We start from the raw sequence: 16,038 nt of genomic DNA, 5'->3' as shown, positions 1-16,038 counted from the left end.
TAGGGTGATTGCCTGGGGAAAGAAACTGTTCCTGTGTCTGGCAGTTTTAGTAAGCAAAGTTCTGTAGTGCATATTTTATATATATATGAATGAAATGACAATAAAAGAGTTCCAGTTCATCTTGACTAATGAACTGGAAAACAGACTGAAACCCAGATCTCCTCAGTCTTAAAACATCAGTGTCTGATCTCACTAATGCTCTTGTAGCCCCACAGACACACTCCAACATCTAGTGGAAACTTTTGGCAGAAATAGTTAATGGAGGTTAATATAACAGGAAATGTGAAAAATAAATCAGCAACAAGCCCATGTGGATGTGTTAAGCAGGTGTCTACAAATATTTTGCTCTTATAATGTAGGACCACACATTAACACACATGCAATGCTGGTGAAATATCACACGGGGTCACCATTAGGCTACATTGCAAATTTTTTTTTTTAACTCTCATTCCCAGAATGCAATATGATGGACCATTAAAAGATGAATGTGCAATGAAGTTGCCTGAATGAAAATAGGTTTAAGGGTTTTATGGAAAGAAAATAAATAATATGGAAAGAAAAAGTAAATAGACAAAATATATGACTTATAGAGCACTGAATAGGGTTGAACAGGGTTCAGAAGAAATTTTTTTCATGCTCCATGTAGGACACTTGTAGGGATTGGAGAGAGAGAGAAAGAGAGAAAGAGAGAAAGAGAGAGAGAGAGAGAGAGAGAGAGAGAGAGAGACAGACTGAGACTGAGAGAGCCATAGAAAGAGAGAGGGACATAGAAAGAGAGAGAGACAGACAGACAGACAGACAGAGAGACAGACAGACAGACAGACAGACAGAGGGAGGGAGACATAGAAAGAGGGAGAGAGGAGGAGGAGGCACCACCACCACGGATTTGTAGACACACGGCAATGTTGAGAATAGAAACAGCCTTCTTTTTTAAGATAATTTCAATACCTTCGTAGATAATAATGCGGAAAACTGCCCTATAATGAGGACACACAGAGACAGAGGTCCAGACCTTGGGCGTTTATAGTAGAATAGAAAACAACATGGCTGAGCAATGCTAGCTGCTCACTCGCTAGCTGAATATCCGAGACTCCTGTTCAGATAGATAAGGTGTCGCTGACAAATCATCGAAAGAAGAGAAATAACCCCAAATCTACGAGTTTTAAAAACAAACGGAAGACTGAGTATCTGTCATGTTCGCCTGTTCTGGCTCTACGCTTACAGACAGCATGGAGACACCGGCTAGGACAGCAGCGACTACCGCCGACTTCACCGTGGACAACGTAGAGAAGGTGAGAAAAGGACAAATACATGCTTTTACTCAATGATTTCAATCTGTACACACATATGATGATGGAGTGAAAATCATGTTTACATCGTCCTTAAGCCTCAGGACTCTCCATAAAGCCTAAGAAATGATCAGGAGGAACCTGCTGTGGTTCCCCTGACTATCTGCATCACTATCTACTGTATTGTGTACATCTTTATACATCTGATATAAACCTACCATCTCTTAGATTGATCTTAAAAAAAATTTATGTATTTATTCGTTTTTTTTCCCAGCCAGAAATTCAATTCAGCATTATTTAGTACACCATGTTTTTTTCTCCCCCAGTTGAAGCTTTAGTGTAGAAGAACAAGGAAGAAATGATACCAAACCTTTCATATGACATCCAAAGGAAAGACCAAAAAAAAAAGAGAAAGAAAGCATAATTTTTTTTGCTAGCAGACATTATAAGATTATTCCAGAGATATAAAATTCAGTCCAAAGTAGCTGAATATTTGATTTGTTTCCACATTTACCACTTTATTTTCCATGATATTGTTAAAATCATTGGAGCGTACAGTCGAGAGCAAATACAACTTATCTGTGGTTTATATTTATCTTGTATCTAGTTAGGGTTAGGGTTAGGGTTAGTAAATTAAATTTAAAAAATTAAAATAAATTTTTGTACCTTGTAATGTTGTGAGTATATAACATTACCAAGGTCAGGTGTTTTTTTTAGTTGGTCACACTAAGGTATTCAGATGAGTTTAAAGGTAGATGAAGGTAAGCTGATGAAGCTGAATCCCGGTTTCTTTTATGTTTGCTTTAGTGCTCTGTGCTTAGTTCTCGAAAAGGCTAAAGGATTAAACACATCTGATCTTCATTAGAGCAAATACAGCATTGATGCTGAAGTGAAAGAGAAAAATATTTTGGTCTGGTGTGATATTTGGATGGAAATAGGATGCACCTGATGAATGAACATGTGATGGAAACTGTTCTAATTCTGTCGAAACCTTCCCGCTGTCTTTCTGAAGTTAATAAACACGGCGTAAGCTATGGGCATAAGCTAAAGATGGCACTTTCTCACTTGGTCGTCACAATCTGGTGTTATATTTCTATCCTGTACAGTCTCTCGTAACCGTACCCCTGATATAAGCTGCTTTGTCTTTTCTATCACGCCAACTTTAGGTCTGAATGATGATGATAGATTGAAACTGAAACTTAAAAAAATTAGAGTGCTGGTGTGCCAAGCTGACTTTTTTTGATCCATTGCATTTTATGAGGACCGTAGGGGTGTGTGTGTGTGTTGTCTCTGGTTGGCAAAGGAGACTAAACCGAGAGACAGGAATGCTAGACAAAAGGTGGAGGTGGTGAAGATACCTTTTACTTAATATTACAACACTTGTGCTCGATGTGTCTGGTGCTGTCACTGGTGAACAGCGGAGAGCATGGAGACACATGAAAATACCAGTTGTGAACGGTTAGCTGTCTCGGCTGGCTGAATCCTAACGTCATCATCTATCGATTCTCAGGCACAGTAAAGAAAACAGCTTCAAGCTTTTAAAGAGCAGAGCAAGTGAGACAGATTTAAGAAGTAAGCTCGGGTTTAGGAGATTGTTGTGATTATGGTTTCATGAATGGGAAAAGGAAAGATGGAGACTGTAGTTGGCTGATATTACAGACAATAAATGGCTCTTCTTCCCTGAGTGGGAATTTCACAGATTTTCACCAATCTGTCTATAATCTATCTAATTTTGTTCCGCACATTTGCTCAGCAAAATCCTTTTTAGATTTTTGACCCTATTCCTTGGAGAGCAGAACATGCAACAAGCCTCTGCTTTTCCTTTCAAATCAGCCTTTACCAACTTTGCTTTGCTTTGCATTATGATTCAAATTTAGACTTTAGGCTTCTTGAAAGGAGAAAATCTGATTATTATAAATGTAAATGTATCAAAGGTAAGTGACTCACAAAGACTCCTTTTGGGATGATACTGAACGGTGATCCTTTTTTTCTTCAAAAGTTGGGGGGGTAGGCTTTACCCTTCATATTTATTAACATATTAAAGTCATCATTGTAGAATGTGTTAGACAATAGATTATAATTATTAATATAATTATAAACAATAGAATATGTTAGAATACTTTTATGCTTGACCAACATTTTAGTGTGAAGTCATTATCTTTAAAGAGAGCCTTTTTCGGTTTTGCTGAGTCTTCATTTTCTCTTAGCTTACTAGAGTCTCTGAAGATCCCCCCCCGAACACCAACACACACACACACACACACACACACACACACACACACACACACACCCCGGATCTGAAAGCAGGATAATGCACGGGGGTGGTGGTGTTCGGGGGGATCTATAGTATAGTGTTATTTATGTCTGTACTTTTGAGAGTCACAAACTGCCGGAACCAAATTCCTTGTGTGTCAACACACTTGGCCAATAAATCTGATTCTGATTCAGATTTATTGGCCAAGTGTGTTGACATACACAAGGAATTTGGTTCCGGCAGTTTGTGACTCTCAAAAGTACAGACATAAATAACACTATAGTATACAAAAAAACAATGCAGACAATGGCTAACAATATAGACAGGGTGAGTATAAGATGAATATAGAATGAATAAAATATGAATATAGAATATGAGCAATCAGTTATGTACATAAAGTGTGGTAGTGCAAATAGCAATATTATGCTTTTTTTTATAATATACAATATACAGCAGCAGTAGTGTGTAATATACAGATGATGTGATGACTGACAGTTCTGATAATGCAGTACTTATGATAAGGAGCAGTGAATATAATTATGGTGAGTTGTTGATCAGGGTGATTGCCTGGGGAAAGAAACTGAAATGCTGCACCAATGGGGGGTGCCAATACTTTTGGAACTGATTGTATGCTTAATGCTGCCGTCTGAAAGTCTGTCACCTGTTTTTCTATAAATCTCTGTTTTTTTGTCCTCCCCTCTTTCTTTGTGTGTCTGCATATGTAGCTCTCTTGTGTTCTCTACAGTTGGACAAAGACTGTTGTGTGCCTCAATATCTGTGCCTCTGATAGTGGTATTGTGTATTGTTTGGTGAGATGTACGGGTGGCTGGTAGTGAACGTTCTGATACGGTACTGCTCAGATATAAAGAGGATGCACCGGGCTATTTATTTATTTATTTATTTATTTATTTATTTATTTATTTATTTATTTTTATATAAACGCTGCAAGTCAAGCATCATTTAAAAAAAAACTCATGTCACATTGGTTTGATTCACATCGGTGCTTTAACTGTTGCACATATTTCCACCTGCTGCATTAAACACAGCAGCCGAGGCACAATGTGCCTGACGGGAACTTTTAGAAAATATAGACATAACGTACAGTAAACTGCTGGTTAAATCATTTGTAAATGTATCTCAGCTTGTTGTTGGATTATTGATATTAGATTAGTAGCTGAGTAACTGCATTCTCAACCTACGCTGTGTGCTTACAACTGCTGTTAAGCTCTCAGCTGTTGCTACAGTCGGGTGGCAATGGGAAAGTGTCCTAGTAACCGCAATAACTAACAAGCCACAAGAAGATTGTCCCTGAGCCTTAGCCCAGATTCTACATGTCTCTGGAAATGTCCTGGATGAACGAACACCAGCGTTTACGGGATGTCCCTCCATTGGATTTTAAAGTTTTGGAGTTTTTTCCACCTTGTCGATGAGGATGATTTGCAGTAACACTTTTTTCTAATACTCAGTTTCCCAACACTTACTTCGGAAGACCTCCTGTCCAACACATTTGAATGTTTTTCAAATCAAAAAAATTCTCTCTCACTCTCTCAGAACCCTGACGTTTATCTATAAATGGATAAATAAACTATTTTTCTATTTTTATTTACCTATTTATCCATTTATTATGTCTACTCACACACAAGAGTAGTATGACTCAGCAACAAACACAAGGTTACCAATCTACAAGTTTCCCTCTTTTCTAATACTGACTATTACTTTTCAAAAAGAAATAAAAAGCTTTACTTTTTTACTTCTTGGATACTTCTTGGTCCAGTTCATGTCTACACCAGATTTTACACCAGGCCTCTCTATGTTAATTAATATTTTTTTAATATTGTATAAAAAGTGAATGTATACTAGTATGGAAAACAGTTGTTGTAGAACTAGTCGTATCTATTAAGGTGGAGCGGAAATTCGCAGCCCGGTGCTGACCCCAAGAACCACGTGCTACAATTCCCACGAATATGAATGCAACTTGTACTCGGTTATGTGTTTTAGCTGATTATGACATATCATTTAAGAAAAGACTAACGTATCCACTATGAAAACCACCTTAAAAGGACCTGAAAAAATCCCCACATTGTCTTGGTACTTGGTAATCTCAGCCGCTGAGTTCGTTCCTATGAGCTGTTGGCTAAGTGTCTGATGCATCTGGCGCACAAAATTGGAAGCACTTTGTCATCTGATTGATTAGATACCACTGGATTTCCAGATGACGTGTGTGTCGCACTTCAACGTTCCTCCTTGAAACAAAGCCGTCGTGACGCTCATGTGGATCAGCTAAACACTGGATTTTCCAAATGATATGAAGTTCACAGGTTTGTTGATTTGCACAGCTTTCATAAACAAAGATCTGTGATTACATTCCAGTCTGTTTGTAGCGACTTTGTCATTGTCATGCCCTTAAACATTATACTGAACAAAACGAACTGTGATTGGTTGATTTACATGTCAATCATATGGCATTTTGGGCCAATAAATTCTGCTGTTGTGTCCAGACCTTCTGCTATGAGTCTGAAGTTTTTGTAACACAAGACAAGGTGCTCTTTTCTCTGAGTCTGCCAGGATAATCTTTAAGATATGATCATTACATCAAATTTGTAAATAATTCAGTGATTTAAGGGAGGTGATATAATGATGACGTGAAGGCTGTGTTAAAATAAAAAGCAGCACTTTCACCCTCTTTAGTTTATTAATATGACATTGAAATGTCCAGGATTGTATAAAGTTCATCAAATCTTAAAACAGAGAGCTTCTATTATTGTTGTCTTTTTCTTTTTTTTGTAGTAAAATATTAGGAATTTTGGATTATTTTATAGGTATAGGCCGTATTTCACAAGGAGGATTTAATTTGTGTGTTAAAATGGCGAAACACTCAATGAACTCCTCTTACATTCTCTGGTCAGACGGTGTAGGAAGGTGTGTGTGTCGGGGAGGGGGTGTTGGAGCTTAAGCTTGACTAATTATATCTTGCACAGTGTGTACTGGGAATTGGTTGCCAGTAGCAACCTGAGGTGTGTTTTTCTCTACGCTGAGTGCTCATAACAGTCAACAAGCACACTGTAATGTCATCCTTCACACACACACGGGAACAAATGGAAATGTACACATAAACCTGAGACACCGGACCTTCAGATTCGAAATGAGAAATTAAAAAACAGCAGCGGCAGCTTCTGATGTAATGACTTTATATAATGAGCAATTAAAATGCCTCCTCACTGTTTTTCAAGAGAGGTCCGTCTGTGACCTTTACCGTGACGCCTAACACATTTTGTTGTTTTATCAACCACATGTTACTCTAGTCAGCCCTCTCCCTGACAGATACACAAACACACCAATAATAACCAAGTTTAGGCAAATCCTCAGCTTATGTTTCCTACTCTGTGACTTTGGCAGCATGGCTGGTAGCTCAGAGCACTTCAGCATTAGGTAGTTAGACATTTTACCTGGTGAAAGATGTGATACGCATCAGTGAACAAGGGATGAAACCAAAGGCATCGAGAGGCTTCTGAAAACAGTTGATCCTCTTTATGGCTTATATTATTCAACACAAATATTATACATATTTTTCCGACACTGCTTTTCTTCAACTATATTCAGGATACATAGATTATATAAACTAGATTGAGACGGTACTTCACTCTAAGTGCTCTCTGTTCCTCTTCTTTATCAACAGGGAAAAGTGTGGTGGTTGTTTTGTTCAGGGACTCGATTATATATAAAACAAATATCAAAATCGTCGGTTATTCTTTTTAATTTAATATCAATATTTGAGCAGCACTTAATCCAGAAAGAGTCAACACCTAATTTAACTTATTATATATTTGCCTTCTTCTACGTTGTCCTGAAGTCTGTAGCTACGATCGTAATTATTCCAAAAAACATTTTTTTAATAAATGTATCTAATATTGTTTCCAGCGCTTGTCGTCAGAAGCGATGTCAGGCGAATAAATTAGCTGGGAGACAGACCGTGGGTGTTACGTAGCTAAGGCTAATGCAGTGTCCGTGGACGTTCGCACCGCAGGGAGTCTCTGTGATTAATGGCCGGGTGAGTGGTGCGCAACACAAGAACAGAGAGTGAGTCATCCGCGAGCACCTCTCACTATCTCTCGTCTCTCACACTCGCTCTTTTATACAGAACCTGGCTCGCTCCAGCCTAACTGTCAGTCATTCAGGCCCAGCACACAGCGGTGCAGATGCCTTAATGCACAGGAACCAGTGTAGCTGGAGGTTGTCATAGCAACATGCCCGAGGGGTCACTGTAATCTAAACCATGTACTCTGTAGTACGGATTTATATCAAAAGGCAAGATGGAACTAAACAATGCACACACACACACACTTCCAGTGTTCCTGAAGTGCACAGAATAAACTTTTCAAGTTAAAACCGGTGAAATACGATCCACGTTTTGTGTTCGTGTATCTTTATTTTTCTATACTAAGGTTGACATTTGTGCAGAATTGTATATTAGCTGCTACATGACTCAGACGGTAGATGAGTTCTTACCTTCGTTTAGGCTTCAGGACACATTTCCCAAAGACACTGAACAATTAATAGCGAATCTCCTATATTCCCCAAAGCTCCTCTTACTGGTTAAATTACAAAAGTAAAACTTTTCATCTAATTCATTTATTTTCTAATATACTTCTTGTGTTGCTGATTATACAGCATTTAAATAGTGAACTTTAAATGTCAGATGTTTCATTCTGTATCATGTTGCTTAGAATTTTCTGCAGCTACTCTGCTTCACGCCAGGGCTGATCCGGCAGCTTGAGATGCTTTACAGAGTATTTAACATTTAAGGATTTTGTGTTTGTTCTCAGAACCCGTTTGTTGTAATTAACAATCCGTCTAAGTATTTTCTGGCTCTTACCACAAACCACAATTCTTTAATTAATCACATTTTTTTTTTTAAGATCTCTTCCTTGACTTACTTGCAGTCTTTTTCTCTCCCTAGCTTTGTCACTCTCCTTCTCCTTCCTCTTTGTCATGTCTTCACTCTCCTTATCTGTCACTCTGAGGGATGAATTTCTGTCTCTTATTTAAATGATAGTGTGCTGAGCTCAACTGTGTTCTCACGACTCACAGAGTAGTAGTAGCCTGATACCTAGTTGTACGTTGACTTTTTGTGCCATAGATCATCAAAATCCCATTTGAGACAAGAATCATTATCCCTGACTCCTGAGATATGTTCTTCACTCGTATATAACCATGTCTGACTTGTTCTCCCCTGTTTTTCTCTGTATCTCAGGCTCTCCACCAGCTGTATTATGACCCGAACATTGAGAATAAGAACCTGGCTCAGAAGTGGCTGATGCAGGCTCAGATCTCTCCTCAGGCCTGGCAGTTCTGTTGGGCTTTGCTCGGTCCTGACAAGGTGAGAGCATTCTGTACAACATGTATTGTGCAATGTGTTGCTTTTGTTGCTTATCTCATCCCATTTGCTGCTTTCTTTTCCCCCCTTCATTTATATTTTTACATCTATGGCATCCGGAGCGACTTGCATATATATTATTTATATACAGAGCAGTTGAGGTTTAAGAGCCTAGCTCTAGGCCCCCCCCCCCCCCTTGCTTTTATTATTCCAATGCTTTCCGGTGCTCATTGTGATGGGTTCACTAACACAATTTCTGTATTTTACCTTTAATACTTTGAAATGATAATAAATGATAGCCTTTAACCCTTTCTAAGTATAACAAAGCTGATCCTGAAATCTGCCTATTTCTCATTTACTAAAAGGTTTGCAGAATATTTATATAATGATAAAAACAAGATCATAAAACATTAAACCTCCAAAGTAATGCCCTTTAGGCTTTTTAATTGCTTTAATAATTGAGTTGATGCTTTAATTGGACTCTATTCTGAAGTAGTGTCACAGAAGCAGAAGTGTTGTTATACTGAATATCAGCATATCTTTGAAATAAATGAACCATAACTGAAATTTCAGACACAACATGATTGAACAATTTGATTATATAATATTACACTAGATATTAATCGAATGCCTAAAGAAGCCACAGTTTAGTGTTTTACGCAATAGTGTTTTGCATTGTTTTGCCATGGCGATGCTCAGAACTGACTGTAAGTCTAGTAACTATGTCATATTTTTCTCTTTCCACTTCCTTGCTCAGGTCCCTGAGATCCAGTACTTTGGTGCCAGTGCTCTACACACCAAAATCTCACGCTACTGGAGTGATATCCCTGCTGAACAGTACGACACCCTCAAGACGCAGCTTTTCTCCCAGATTGCGCTGTTTGCCTCAGGCTCTAAAATCGTGCTGACTCGGCTCTGTGTGGCCCTGGCTTCACTGGCACTTAACACTATGCCCGAGGCGTGGCCTGGTGCCATCTCTGAGATGGTGCGTGTCTTCCAGGAAGAGGGGAGCACCGTGGACGGGCGCGCTCGCTGCCTGGCGCTGCTGGAGCTCCTCACCGTGTTGCCCGAGGAGTTCCAGACCAGCCGGCTGCCTCAGTACCGTCGGGGGCAGGTGCGGGGCGCTCTGGGCCGAGAGTGGGGATTTGTTTACCCTCTGCTCCAACAGCTACTGCGCCAAGCCGACTCTCCGGCGCCGGTGAAGGCGCGTGCACTTAAGTGCCTGTCCAGCTGGGCCTTGCTGGATGTGCCGCTCAACGAGAGCGAAGGTTTGCTGGAAGCCAGCTTTGCTGCGCTGAATGACCCTGAACTTTTTGATGCTGCTGTGGAGGCCATCGTCAATGCCATCTCACAGCCTGACTCTCAGAGGTGAGTCTCACACAGGATGAGCCATTGAGTTAGATTAGAAATTTGATTGTTTGTAGAATTGGTTTTGATTAAAAGAGAAAAGGGGTTGTTCTACTCACCATTTACATACAACATTACATCAGTATTTTTATACTGAGGCTGAAACGCAGCAGCACAATTAATCAAGATTACACAAATGATTTCATGCTTGTCCTCAATCTGGAAACATATTGATTTATTTATCATACTGTTAATGTGTTATTGCATTACCTTAGCTAGTACTTTTAAGTTTCCAGGGAAACAGATAATGGGATTGGGCAGCACAATGGCGCTTCAGTTTGCTTAGTGACCTAAAGAGAAAAGTTGTCATCTGTCCACACATTGAGAGGACTTTCTTCGCTGTGTATTTGAGCTGAAAACATATGGCAATGACAAGACTCCCAGCAACTCCTTATCACTTATTTCATAGTGACAAACGTGTGCATCTCTGATCCTGAGTCAGAAAAAGGCAATGAAAATTTAGAATGGTGTGATATTTTATAATAGGAATGAAATAACTGAAACCTTTCTCATTCTTTTTCAAAGAAAATGAGATCTGAGCTTGCTTATAAGAGAGAGTTTGCCTTCTAGTAGCTATGGGAGATTTAATTATTTATAAATGGTCAAAGGTGAAATCTATATGGAAAGAGTAACTGTAGAGTGAGAAAAACGTGCTCGTATATGCACACGAGTGTGTGTGAGTGTGCATAGACCTGAGATAGGAAGTGAAAAAGCACAGCTCAAAATCAGACATCAGAAGACGACGGGAAAACGAAGATGAGGGACCAAACAAGAACAGTCAAGAGGGGCTGGAGGAAGGGGAGTGGTGTGTTGGGGGATCAGGCTGGCTGCCGTTTCCATGGAGACAGTGAGGTGGTGATGTCTAGTGCTGTGTTTGGTACAGATGTGGCGAGCTCTCCCTTACTGCAACCCCTATTACGCCCCCTCCCAGTCTAAACACAAGAGAGGTGGAGAGAAAGAAAGGATCGAACACAGGGAGCAATGGGTCCGAGCTGGATTTCATTTTAGTTTTCTTACCCAAACATGCAGCTGTGGCGATTGTGTATTTTCATTAATCCTAAACGTACTAGCATGAACAGAAGTAACTAGGCGGGGGATGACGACAACACCTTAAAATTAAATAACACTCGTGTTCCTCACCTCAGCTCCTTTCTTGTCTTGTTGTTTGAACCTTTTGCTTGCCATGTATAATTATAAACCTGGAGCCGTCCTATTTATATCCTGCTTTCTGTTATATTAGGAAAAAAGCCAGCTGAGCCAGAAAATGATGCCCATCTGCTACCTCGAAATCAAAGTGAAATGCGTAGTCCTTCTGGTTTCTGTATTTGCAGATCATTAGTAGTACGTTTGGCTGTAGCACAAGGCTATGTTTCCCTTTAGCTCTGTACACAGAGAGACACTTGGAGGCTAGGAAGCTTTATTGTAATCAGCTACATAGCATGTTTAACATCATTTTAAACTATGCATAATTAATTCAATCTATTTCAAGGCCAGCACTAGTCCAGCAATTTCTTATCCACAGCTATCTTCTACACTATTCGAGACGGTGTATGTGAAATAGAGCAAGGGAAGAGGCCTGTTTAGTTTGTACTCACAACAGGCAGATTGAAAAAAATAGTGAACATATCACAGAGTGCTCAGTCATCACTGTATCACGGCGAAGCTGATATTATCTGGCCAAAAGGACACAGACACTATTTATGTTAATGCCGATGGGTTTGTGATTGGACATTGATTCAGTGCTCAGGTTTCTAAACACTTTAGAATGTAGTTTATAGCAGTCCTAGGGACACAAGTACAGCGAGAAGATTTTGAGGCAGTGACGGTGGAAAAAAGATGCGTGAGACGTGTCGACTGATGATAAACAATTTCGGGATCTCAACGTTCTATTGTGTGTTATATCTCGTATAGACGTGTGTATTTATATGCAAAGAAACAAAGCATTTTTATACACAAAGCCTGCTAATTATTATTCTTTCATTTCATGACCCATTTTTTCTCTGTCAGCTGAAAGTGCTATTAGCATCATGCCTGTTCCAAAGCTTGAAATATGTTTTCTATTAAATTCTGTGCTTTGTAAAAAAAAACAACAAAAAAAACAATAAGAAATGGAATTGAACACCTGGCAGCTCAGAGTAAGGCTGTATATGTTGTTTGGTTTCGTCTGAGATGCTCAACTGGAGTGAAGACAATGCCAATGCTCCTTCTTTTCCACCCTATACCAGTATAGAGAGGGAAAGGTTATGTGAGTTCAACTGGAAGAGTCAAATATGACGAAGAATAAGATGACAGCCTGCATGTTATTTGTACCACCAAACCCACAGTGCCAGTGTTCTGTCAAGGGACCAGCATGGCTGCTTTTAATCCCAGTGGGGTACGGGAAAACACACACACACTCACACAGAGCAGATGGGGCTTGTGGCACTATAAGCGTGAGCTGAGACTCAGTGTGTGCTTGTTATCAATATACCCCTAATGCATCACATTCTTTCCCTCATATGTTAAATTTTGTTTTTTAAAAGTCTTGACTGTCAATCTTCTATGTCCATATTTCTCCTTCACCTATTGTCTCTTCTCTCTGCTTTTCCTTGTTGTTATTTCTCCAATTGGCCTAAGCGAATGCATCTTGTTGCCAGGCAACTCGTTTCATCTGTCTCCTGGCGTCTGAGTATAATTGCAGTATTTTGGGGGAGTGGAAAGGGAAGGATTGTGCGAGACAGGGAGAGACGAACACTAGGTTCTGCTTGAGTGTGTGTGAGGTCAAACTATAAAACTTTCAGATCCCTCAGAGATGCAAAAATCTGTAGATGGAAAGCAGGATGTGGACGGATGGACGCACTTGGATCGGCGGTGGCTGAAAGATGACGATAAATGACTGCGGAGATGAAGATGGTTGACTGAATTGAACTGATTGGATTTGAGGTCAAAGAGCTTGAGGATAATGAAATAGAGGATGAAACTCTCTCTAGTTTAGATTAGACTTTGGGTTGTATGCATGATGGCCAAATTCCTGTCATTATGTCTAAAATGAACATAAAACATTCTACTCTCTCTCTCTCTCTGATGCACTCTTGTATGAGGAAGAAAAACCAAAGATAAAGATTATAAAAATGAATGGATTGGAAGCAATTCAAAACTGTTTTATTTGTTTAGGTTAATTTTCAGTAACGGACGTGATGCAAGGCAGCTTTAAAGAAAAATATTATTTCAGGATATACATTTTAAAATTTCAATTTGCACATCATTACGGGTAAATAGCCAAGAATCAAAAAGGAGCCTTATGTATTTGCAGTGATGCAACACCAGATCATCTGAGATCTCTCAAAGTATAAAATGGTGTCTTTTATTTTAATCAGCTGAATTAAAAGAAATCTTCGTATCAGTTGGAAACATCAATGTAGCTGAGAATGTTTGAGCAATCCTGCAATTTATTTGTTGTTGTTTTTGTTTCTGGTTAATGAGATTCTGTCTGAAACTAATCGCCCTTTTTTAATATTATGAACATTGCGGTATTTTGTGTTTGTTTTTTATGTGTTTTTGGAGACACTACAAACCTCCAATTCCATCAGGTCACATTCCCAGAACAGAGGATGTGATGCAGACGGGGCAAAGAGATGCAGATTATCTATCTATCTATCTATCTATCTATCTATCTATCTATCTATCTATCTATCTATCTATCTATCTATCTATCTATCTATCTATCTATCTATCTATCTATCTATCTATCTATCTATCTATCTATCTATCTATCTATCTATCTATCTATCTATCTATCTATCTATCTATCTATCTATCTATCTATCTATCTATCTATCTATATGTATTTCTTGTGACTCTCCTTTGCCTCATCACATTTTAAACAGGTTCAGACAAAAGGTATAGAATCCATCATCGCATGAACTTCCTTCCCTCATGCATAATTTAGTCTCATCAAATAGTAAGGCATAAATGGGTATAAAGGGTTGGATTCACTGCCACTCCACGATCCCTGAGGCGAAGTGTCCTTCTGCGAGACAGCGTTCCATCTTGTTTCTTGACATGTTATTGATTGTCTCTGACCTTGAGCCTGTGAATTCTGGGAGAATGTAACAATGCTGTAGTAATTCCACTGAGTGCTGTGGAGTGCCGTGTACTCTACATCTCATGTAATGGGCATCTTATTGAGTTGACATCAAGTGTGCAGCTAAAAGATGAGTACCCTTAGTGTTAGTCCAAAAGTGCTCAACCTGACATCTCCTGCCAAAACATGTCTCTGTCACTCTCATATAATTGCATAGAGACCTGCTAGTACAAATAGAGGGTAGAAGAGAGTCTCCTAGAATAAAGAAACTCATGTATGTTGTGTAAATCGTAGTCTTTCGTAACAGTCTGGACTCTAGCTGGAGATACTTCTTTACCCTGCGGCACTCAGAGCAGACACATTGTTCTTTTCAAAAAGTCTGAATTTCACTTTTACAAGAAGACCTTTTTACAAGGTGTTGAATTCAAGTGCTTCTGCAAGTTCCCTCAGGATTGATGATTGAATAAATGCTGAAATGAATGAAAAAATTAAGCAATCTCTGTCTTTTTTCCCCCCTTTCATTCTTTTATTTATTTATTTATTTATTTATTGAATTTTTTTTTGAGGAAATTTTCTAAATTACTGCAGATTTGGGCAAAGACATGTCATTTTGAGGTCATCACAGCACGCATTCAGTCCTCTTCCATTCACATGCAACAAACACTCTTCACTGACCGTTTAAAACTAGAATCATGTGCTTCTTATTTAATCAATTCAAGTAGGTCTTTCAAAAAAAAAAATCTTTCATCTCAGTTTTGAATAAAACCATTTTTAGGAATTTTAGGGCAACAACAAAGACAAAACACTGGAGGGACTGATTCATTCCACTGTAAACACACTTGTCTATGAGCCAAAACCGCTGCTTTGAACCGGAAAGTTGAAGATCTAGGCAGTGTTTTCTGGCGTGAAGCTGGATGTGGTCTTCTGCTGTTGTAGCACATCTTCCTCAAAGTTCCTCCTGTGTTCTTCACTGTGTTGAGATGCTGTTCTGCTCACCACAGTTGTAACGAGTACCTGTTTGAGTTACTGTAGACTTACTTTCAGTTCTGACCAGGCTGCTCATTCTCTTCTAATCTTCGTCATCAACAACTGATGCTCTTGTCGTGCATGGAAATCCATGTAGATCAGCGATTTCTAACACTTTTACAAATCACGATTTTAATACCGTATGTGTTGCATTCATATTAAATGTAAAGGTTTTTTTTTATTTTTTTTTATAAATGCAGTAATAATTATAGTCTTGTATTATACACACAAGAATATTGTACATTATTGTCATCATATAAAACATCTTATACATTACACTTTTTTTTTTTTTTTGGGATGAAACATCCATCCTTGCTCTACATTACATATTTATTCAGTATATTTCATAAAATTGTTCTAATTAGAGTTTTACCAAACTGTGTGCATGAAATCATTTGCCTCCTTTTCTGCTAATCTGTAGAGAAAGGAAACATGGTTTCCTTCTTTTCTCTGTCTCATGGGTGAGGTTTTTATTTGTAATCTAAGGCAGATCAGGTATGTTGTATATCAAGCAGCACAAAGGTCCTTTAGACAAAAGGTTAAAAGCTCAGTTTGACACACTTGAATTTGGTGACACAAACTAGATGTCTAGAAATGCCTAATAAACTTAAAAAGAGGTGTTTTT

At 38.9% G+C, this 16,038-nt stretch overlaps 1 protein-coding gene across 3 annotated transcripts in view; it reads left to right on the top strand.

Annotated features, from left to right (window-relative positions):
- Window positions 1–773: 773 nt before the first annotated feature.
- Window positions 774–16,038, top strand: part of ipo13b (importin 13b) — a 37,181-nt gene continuing 21,916 nt past the window's right edge. The window contains exons 1-3 of one of the 3 annotated variants that reach the window (XR_003441820.2): window positions 774–1,292; window positions 8,795–8,920; window positions 9,675–10,285. Coding sequence is in view for 2 of the 3 variants with exons in the window: in XM_027155107.2 (XP_027010908.1) it covers window positions 1,194–1,292; window positions 8,795–8,920; window positions 9,675–10,285 (836 nt within the window). In the remaining variant the exon portion in view is untranslated. Of the gene's footprint in view, window positions 1,293–3,742; window positions 3,871–8,794; window positions 8,921–9,674; window positions 10,286–16,038 lie in introns of those variants that run through there. The other 2 variants (XM_027155107.2, XM_027155108.2) reach the window with 2 other exon arrangements.

This window comes from Tachysurus fulvidraco, chromosome 16, assembly GCF_022655615.1.
Source record: "Tachysurus fulvidraco isolate hzauxx_2018 chromosome 16, HZAU_PFXX_2.0, whole genome shotgun sequence".
Classification (NCBI taxonomy): Eukaryota; Metazoa; Chordata; class Actinopteri; order Siluriformes; family Bagridae; genus Tachysurus; species Tachysurus fulvidraco.
The sequence above is the reverse complement of the archived record's forward strand: the minus strand, read 5'-3'. Positions and strand labels throughout refer to the sequence as shown.